The sequence below is a fragment of the Pagrus pagrus genome (assembly GCF_965226575.1).
Source record: "Pagrus pagrus genome assembly, chromosome: 12".
Lineage (NCBI taxonomy): Eukaryota > Metazoa > Chordata > Actinopteri > Spariformes > Sparidae > Pagrus > Pagrus pagrus.
In genome coordinates, this window is record NC_140196.1 from 17,269,897 (window position 1) to 17,279,082 (window position 9,186).

The window sequence follows — 9,186 nt, forward strand, 5'->3', positions numbered from 1 at the left end:
AGATTACATGCTGCATCAGAACCAAAGTAGCACAGTTATTAATGTAATTTATTGGCAATCTGTTATGAAAAACACTTTCTGATAATCACAGAAATGTTGAATATCAGATGTGATCATCAGATGACCCATAGTATACATTTATACAGACATTACTTGTATTTTAATACTTGCATACTTTATACATAAGTGCATTTAATCTCAATATAAGTAATATTTTACCATGATATCTTTTACTCAATTGTGACTTTTGGTCACTTTTTACAACACTGTTGTTCACAGGTATTATTCATCTGAATGTGAATCTGCAAAGTAGCTAATTGAAAATGTAATCTGATGAATGTAGTGGAGAAAAGAGTCCAATGTTTACCTCTGAAATTTGGTTAAGTGTTAAGTAACATAAAATGAAAGTACAAGTACCTCAGAATGACATAATTGCACTATTTGAGTAAATGTACTCTATTATTTTCTTCTTATCAATGCTGAAATTTTCCCAAAACAATCTCTTTCCTCTGATAAACACTGCTCTCTCTTCTGTTTCAGATAACACACTTGAATCCAGCACAGATTCACATTAGGCTGGCACACTCACACGGTGAGGAGGAGCAGGTGTGTTTGCTCTCCGCCCTCCCCGGATAATAGTGACTCATCACTTGCTCAAATCACTTTTACACATGTGATATATACACATCTTCCCTGGCAATAGGAACAATTTGTGGAGCCTGAGGTCAACATCTTTCTTTGTTTTTGTACAGACAGACAGATAGATAGATAGATAGATAGATAGATAGATAGATAGACAGATAGATAGATAGATAGATAGATAGATAGATGTAAAAGTTAATATATGTATGCAATACATATGTGCTGCAGCCTTTAACAAACAGTTTATATGTGGTTTTAATAGAGCCCAAACACTGATCACTGCTGTCTTAAATCTTGCTCTTAACTCAAAAAACTAATGGGTGCAAATGTCAGCAACTCAAGTGGCCCTCTCTGTCTAACATGGACCCCGCCTCTGTGGGCCCCTGAGCCATGATGAGTGATATGGCGTCCCCTTGTGGGAAAACGTAAAGGCCTCTGTGTTGGCAGCTGACAGCCAGCAGCTGAGACCAGGCTGCTATATTTACACATAGTCATAGTTTTGCCATTAGTAAGCATTCAGTTCAGTCAACATATTTTTAATCTTTGCACGTCAGAAATGTGACTGCAAGTTTTACAACAACAATTATTCAAATATTCACATTTGGCTATAAAATATAACAATTTTCTGGTCCTTTAAAGAACTCATTTTGTTCACTGACGATCAATAGGGCTGAGCAGTAATCAATCACTTTAAAGCAATGATTGTTAAAGGAGCAGTTCACCCAAAACCCTAACCCAGTTAGTAGCTGTGCCTCAATTCGAAGGCAACATCCTTTGAAGGACGAAAGCATGGCCTTCCTAGATCACAAAGGCCAAAGTGAGCGTTGTAAAATGAGTCTGGTCCACGGGGGAATTTCCTGCATACATCACCAGCTCCCCCTGATCGTACCCTTGTACCGCTCCTCGCCAAGCAACCTTGACAGCATTGGGGTCCGTTGTTTGTCAACTGCTCCTTTAATACACTGATTATCTAACGGTGGAGGATATATCAAGTTTCTCCCCATGACTGAAACAGCTCAAGATCACTTCATGTGGAAATATTTATTTTAAAATTCAAGTTCAATATATTCACATGTCAGAATCTAAAATGCACACAGAACGATCCAGCTCATTCAGCCACTTTCCTCTTGAACAACCTGTACAGATTTTAAGACAGCCTTCTAAATTAAGGGTTTTTTTTTATCCCCTCATGACAAAATAAACATGATTGACAGTTAAAAACATGTCAGTAACAAAGCATGTCAAATCTAAATAAGAGCAAGAAAATGTACTGTTGGCACTGCAATTCTTCCCAGGATCACTAGGATGTTTTTGGCAACTGAACTCATTTACTACCAAATATTTCCAAAAAACAAAAAGATAAAGTGATTGTGGCGAAGATCCACGTACATAAAATGTGTGACTTTCAGATATCATCGACCCAGACAGTCTATCACTTCCATCTACTTGGCAGCATGCATGGTATTTATAAAAAACACCACATAGCTCAAAAATAGAAATTGCACATTCGTCTGTAGGAGGTCCATCTGTGAACTGTCAGAACTGTCCTTGTACGTGTGTGTGTTTGTGCGAGTGTGTTTGGTAACGAGGGTGAGCGCTGTCATGCAGTTATCTCCCCCAGCCCTTCGTCCTAGGTGGGTAAATGCCGTTTCAGGACGTCCTTGGCGTTTCCGGGCAGCGTTTCAGGAAAGTTAACATCAAACTCCACCACCAGATCTCCTCTCTGCTCTGGGTTTTTGGGTAAGGGGAGACCCTGTCCGGCTACAGTCTTTCTCATGCCAGGCTTGATGACATCCGTGATCTTCATGTTGCACGTCTTCCCGTCTATCGTGGACACTGTGACCGAGCAGCCGCACAACGACTGAAAGGACAGAAATATAAGATTCAGAGTGAGAATGAGGAGAACAGCAACCCACACAGGATCTAATCTTGGCGGAGAGAAACACATGAGTCTGTTCCCTGGCTCAGACTGAATTTATAGATGTGTAAACTAGAGCTGGTTGTACGGTTGGAATGAATAATATGATATTAGTAAGAATATCATTAATTAATTTAATTATATGAGGTAAAATTCACCCCAGAATCAAAATTACACTGCAGGTAAGAGGAAAAACATGTTTTTTTGATGTGGGAATGAACTGTTCCACAATGTACACTATTGGCAATATACACATCTTTGTTTAAAAAAAAACTGATATTAATATATCAGCCAATATAACATAAACATTTTTCAAGGTTTTAAAGAATTTTGACCAACATATGCACTGAGCCAGACACTTTGTGGCCGCTAATAACTAATCTTTGCCATTTCTGTGTTGCCATTTCTTTAGTAGCCAATATATTTTTTGACAGGATAAGATAATGTTGGATATGTTGGAGCAGCTCTCGTAGACGGTGTGCAAGTTGCTCTAATTCTTGCAAATTGATTTCCTCACTTGATGCACCCAAACTGCCTTCTAAATCATTACAAATACTACTTGAGGGTTGTGCTGCTTGGCGGACAGTTAACCCTGAATTGGGCGGACTCATTAATCCAAACATGTTTGACATGCGACAATGTCGGATTTCTAATTGGAATTCGTACCAGTCCTCTACAGTGTCTGCCGTATTTTTATTTACAGACAAACACAGGACCGTGGATATTTGAACAATGAGCAAATGATACAACTGTTTTGACAGGATAACTTTAACTGACAGTATGTAATTTCCGCTGCTAGGGGTCTCTCAATCAAAACTGAAAACAAAAGACTAGTTTGATAACATAAGTTAGCGTGGGATCATGGGAGTTGTTGTCTTCATTGTTAAACAACCGCAGTTGCCGATGAAAATCTATCCTATGTCAATCAAGCAGAAATGCTCATGGACGACGTTTTATTCACGTTACGTTAAGTCCCATTTCAACTTCCTTTCTCACTTTCTAATGTTTCATCTGAAGTTAAAGCGACAGGTGACCAAATGAAACGCATCCATTACCTTGAATATAATTAGGATTACTCAGGGTTTGAACATTGCTGGAGATATTTGGGATAAGGTGGGTACACATCTTACCAAAATACATAACAAAGGTCTAGTTGTTCTAAGACATTTTAATGTTGTATATTTAGCCTTTAAGGTCCGCATAATAGCTTTTATTAAGCTTTCAACCACTACAGATCACATCAATAGTTCTCAGTAGTGGATGGAGTTTTCTCAGCCGTGGTGGAGATGACTCAGCTGTCATCAGGTGATAACAGGTGGTGGTAATCTCTCTATTCAGAGATCGTCTGTGGTGCTGGATGCGATCCTACAACCCTCTCTTGTTCTTTTGATGAAAGTGCAGTGGAAAGCTCTGGAAAAAGCTTGTGGTCCTGTGGTCCTTCAGTTAAGATTTTATCAAACTACAAAGTCAATAATTATCTGTGAGGCTATTTTTTTTTTTTTTTTCAATTATCTGGCAATTTTCTATCGTTTTCACACAAAAAATGAGTAATGTGCAACATTTAATGTGATTAAATGTTTGATTTAAATATGAGATGATCCGGTGAGATCTCTCCTGAGAGTAGGAGGAACCATATAAGTACATCTCACAGTGTGTGTGTGTGGGCGGGCGCTGCCTCTCAGCCCCCCCTCCGTGATACAGCTTCTATTTCTCAATGCTGATGATCTACATTACATAAGTGCACAGCCGAAGTGTTTGTGTGTGTTTGCACTTCAGTACTATACTCATTCAATATGCCTGTTCTTTCCAGGGTAACAACTGTTGGGGCTACCTACAGCTTATTGATTGTGACCAGGCTTTTAGGAGCATTCGAGCTTTAAAGCGGCACTCCAAAATAAATGTGAGCTTGTTCTGACTCTGCCCTGCGTGTGACTAATCCATCTATCAGACTCTAATAATACTGCTACACTCAGTCAAAGTGGGTGCTGAAATAGAAAACGCCTCACCTGTCGTAAGCTCACGCGGACGGGATAGACAATGTTTGAGCCCTCCCGCCTAAAGTGAGGATGTGGCTTGTCCTTGATGACGAAAACAATGTCAGCAGGAATGGTGTTGGGCGACTCGTCTCCCTCCCGCGGGAACGTGATCTTGGTTCCCTCTTTCCAGCCCCGCTTGATCTCGATAGTGAGAATCTTATCCTCAGTTCGCATGGTCCTGCCATCTGGGTTTAGCCTTTTGCGAGAGATTTTCATCCTCTTGGTGCAGCCGTGGAAGACCTCCTCCAGGGAGACCCTCAGTTCGTGGATGATGGCCGGGTCCTGCTTCCGGCGCTGCTGCCCACCTGGGCCGACATGCCCGTCCCGGGGGAATCCGTTCAGGTTGAAGCTGGTGAAGGAGCCAAAGGGATCGTTCCCGTCCACCTCCATGTCTTCGTCATCTCGGCCGTTGGCTTTACGCCCAAAGAAGATCTCGAAGGGGTTTGAGCCCCCGAAGAAGGTGGCGAAGGTGGCGTGAGGGTCACCATGGAAGGTGTAGGTGAAGTTGCTGCCTTGTCCGTCAGCAGTGGGCCCATTTCCTCCCTTGAGACCTGAAGGGCAACAGAAATGATTCATCAGTCATCCTAACATGGAAACGCAGTAGGACAGAGTATGCCACAAGTGATGTCTATTTTGACAATAGGGAAGTACGATCCAATACACTGACTGGGTATTGGCCACAAAGTGATCACTCCACATTTAAAAAGTCCAATGTGTAGGATTTAGGAGGATCTTTTGGCACAAAAAATTCAATGTGTATTCATTAATGTAACATTGCCTGAAACTTGGGCTCAATCCCGTTTCCAGTTTAACCCTACCCTTTGTTTTCATGTACTCTCTTGCCACTCAGAACAGAGTTACAAGGGGTGGTGGTTGAAACCTCCCTCTACGAAATGGGACAACCCTGTCAGACCCTCATACATCATCAGTTGTCGTCGACAAGAGCAGCAACCAGACATTTCCACTATGCTGTCTTCAGCTGTGGTGATTTCTCTTGTGTTACTGTGGCAAGCCTGGTATTATCACAATGCCATTTGCTATTTATCTGATGGAGATAGAAAAGCATGGCACTCGCAATCCATTTACAACTTCACACTATCACTCAAGTCATCAAACAAAAAAGAACACTGCTTCATTATCTGATCAAAAGCGGTGTTTTACAGGCTAACATTAGCAACCCTCGCTTCTACCCTGACAGTCTGCACTGATATTAGAGGAGTAAGTGCAGCAATGCCGCTGCTGGACTTTGGTTAAATACGACACATGTCACATGCCGTCAAAGGGGGGATGCAACATTGAAATGCGTCAAACTGTCGTGCACAAATCAGCAATGACAATATAAAGTTAGCTAGCTAGCTAGTTAGGTACTGAGACATCAGCAAACTGGAAGCAATTGTTTGACACTTTTTATAAAGAAAAGTGACTTCCCGTGACTCCTTGTTTGAACTGGTTGTAATCTGCAAACATACCACTAGACGCCACTAAATCCTCCACACTGGACCTTTAAATACAGTTAATTAGAGCTGCAAATATTTTTTTTATCAATAAATCAGTTATTTTTACAATTGAAGCAGAAATATCAAACATTAAATAGTTGCAGCTTCTCAAATGTGAAACGAACTCGTCTTAACATTGTTGTTTACAGAATATGCTGACGACTGTTGGTCGGACAGAAAAAGACGTCATCTTAAAGGGGCACTATGTAGTTTTGGAGAAGAAATTAAAACATATTAATATTAACAATATTAATGAGGTAAAAGTACAAACTCAGAAATATTTATTTTTTCCATAACTGAATAAACAAGTACAAACGCTGTTTGAAGCTAGAACGGTGGCAGGGTCCGCCAAATATAAACAAGTAAAACTGTATGAAACTGCGTTGTCCTTTAAGATTTTAAGTTTGTTTATTCAGTTCATTCAGTCACGAAAACAAGGAGAGTTTGTTTATATCAGTCAATCAATAAATGTCTTTCTCTTCAGATCAAAATGTCTTTCTAAAAGTTACATAGTGCACTTTTAAAAGTACACATTTTTGAGATAGTTGATTGCTGAGTCTCATTCCCAGGTCGTGAAATACTGACACTTTGGATGGTGGAAGGCCCGACCTACAAACCCAAAGCGTTAGTATTTGACGACCTTATAATGAGACTCAAATATCAACTATATTTCTCCATAATTGCTTTATGCAAGTTATAGTGAGTATTTTTCTATGATGCTCCAATGATTAACCAACTTATTGTGAAAATTATCGGCCTACTAATCGATTTGGAAGTAATCATTAGTGGGCAATGGTTCATTTGTCACTGTCATCAAAATATTCAGTGTTTTGTTTTAATTAATTCAGTCACGACAGCCTGACGCCTCAGTTTTTTTTGCGCCACATCAATCCTTATGTTAAGTATTACGTTGCCTTTCTATAAAATGATCCCAATTATGAATTGTGATATACAGATTTGGATCTAGTATTGAGGTATTTACACTTCTACAAACGTGGATCAAACCAGGGTGTTTTTTATAAGAAAGTCAGGAACTTCAGTCTTTGGTGGGCAAATTCTGAGACTATATACACTCAATATCTTTCATTTTTAGATATTACAGTACATAATATCACCACCACCAGTGCATTATCGCCAATAAAGCACAGATTATCCGTTAGTTGCATAAACCTTTTAAGGAGCATTTTGGGATTCTGTAGCAAACACTTGCATGCTTTACTGGTGGAAAAAACACTTTATTTCACTTTTCCCTTTCTGAAGATGTTCAATATGTACCATTTGTTGAGGTAAATTCATGAAAAGCACATTATCTTCAGATATGGATGTAGAGATGAGTCTCTTCCTCACATCCAACATGTTTCCCCATCCATTACCATCTGGACTGAAAATTAAACCTTCATATTCATATGCTACATTATGGGTAACACATGCTGCACATAAAGGCTTTCACATGATACAAATACTATTTTTTTCCCACATTTTCATGTGAATCTGTGGGAGAAATGATGACAGGCCTGCAGCAGATACTGTATGGCCCCTAATAGCTAATCCTCATAATAAAAAGCAGAGGACTATAATGTCCTGAACAGCTGTTTTCTGGGCCTGCTGGTTGCAGTGAGTGACTTGAATTAAAGCCAGCTGTGTGTTTTGCATCCATGCAGGCTTTTATAGCGCGGCTGTGACGGTGAACCGGAGCCGTCACACATGGGTTAAAATGTATGAAATCACACATTACCTTCCTCCCCATACTGATCATAAACTTCTCTTTTCTTCGGATCGCTGAGGACTTCATATGCCTCGGCGATCTCCTTAAATTTCTCCTCGGCGGCTGCAGACTTGTTTTTGTCCGGGTGCCATTTCAGCGCTTGTTTTCTGTAAGCTTTCTTAATATCCTCCTCTGTGGCTCCTTTAGAGATGCCCAACGTTTTGTAGTAATCTTTGCCCATTTTATCACCTATCCCCCCGACAATGAAATATGAGATAAACAGGGAGACAAGCCCTTGGGAGAGAGGAGCTGGACCGGGTCTGGTCGACGGGATGGCTGTCGGCAGAGAGGCGGCCTCAGTCCGGACTGATGGACAGAGAGAAGCCGCAGACAGAGACACGGTGCGGGATGAAAACCATTTAGAGGCGGTTAGTCAACGCCGAAGACCTCCTGCTATTTATCCGAGACTGGATGACCCTCTTTAAATAGCTGCGGCTCCCTCTCCTGCATCCACAGCGCCACCGTCAAGTTCAACACGAGAAATAAATCTGGTTCCGGTGTGTGTGTGTGTGCGTGTGTGTGTGTGTCAGCTGTCTGCCGGTGGAGAGAATAAATGAATATATTAATAAATGTGGGTAAAGGAAAGGTAGCTGATCCTGATAGGTGGGTATTGGTTTGGACTTTAACATGATCCTCACTTGTGGCCACGGCCGGATTAACCTTGTGTAGGGGGCTGGGGCAAAAATGAGCTGTGAGGCCCCAGATCACCCCCCCTACCACCACCAGCACCAGCGTTGAGCAAGTTACTGTCAAAATACAATATATTACATATTACTAGTTACCTTCATTTTAAAGTAATGTATTGCATTACAATATTACTGTCTGTGTAGAGTAATAGATTACTTTTTACACTACTTTTTAGTTACTTAAAAAAAGCCGAGATCCTTCTAAGTAAACGAATGGCCTTGGACACAGCGATGAGCAGGCAGACAGGATCACAGTCTGATATATTGTGAGATAGGAATAAATACTTTTAATATGAAACACAATAGACCTATACCTTCTATAATGTAGCCTATAATGACATGACAAGACAAAAATCTCTTTCTCTATGCCTTTTTATTTTAGTCCACAGAGCCAGGAACACATTGGGCATAATGTGATTCAAAAATGTAAATGAAAGTGTGCTGGGAGGATTAGGCTTCATCATTAGGCTCATTTCAGTCGCACAGAGACTTAACAAAGAATTTAATTTAATTTTGATGCCAGAGCCAATAAACACCCGTCACTACTGCAGGGTCAGTCCACACCAAAGTAAATGCAGATTAAACACATTCACATTGAGGGTGAAAGCCAGATGTTAGCAGGTTTTTGTTGGACTTTTGTCCA

At 40.6% G+C, this 9,186-nt stretch overlaps 1 protein-coding gene across 1 annotated transcript; it reads right to left on the reverse strand.

Moving 5' to 3' along the window:
• Positions 1 to 1,668: 1,668 nt before the first annotated feature.
• On the reverse strand, positions 1,669 to 8,348 carry dnajb4 (DnaJ heat shock protein family (Hsp40) member B4). Its single transcript, XM_084369633.1, has 3 exons — positions 7,828 to 8,348; positions 4,567 to 5,147; positions 1,669 to 2,503 (listed from the first exon to the last, which is right to left on the reverse strand). The coding sequence occupies exons 1-3, from the start codon at positions 8,036 to 8,038 to the stop codon at positions 2,273 to 2,275; spliced, it is 1,023 nt and encodes a 340-aa protein (XP_084225759.1). The 5' UTR covers positions 8,039 to 8,348; the 3' UTR covers positions 1,669 to 2,272.
• Between the last annotated feature and the right edge of the window lie 838 nt (positions 8,349 to 9,186).

Coding starts and splice junctions, on each gene's coding strand:
- dnajb4 (XM_084369633.1), bottom strand. CDS start 8,038: ATGGGCAAAGATTACTACAAAACGTTGGGCATCTCTAAAGGAGCCACA. Junction 5,148..7,827: donor TGATCAGTATGGGGAGGAAG/GTAATGTGTGAT, acceptor GTTGCCCTTCAG/GTCTCAAGGGAGGAAATGGG. Junction 2,504..4,566: donor TCCGCGTGAGCTTACGACAG/GTGAGGCGTTTT, acceptor CTGTCCTTTCAG/TCGTTGTGCGGCTGCTCGGT.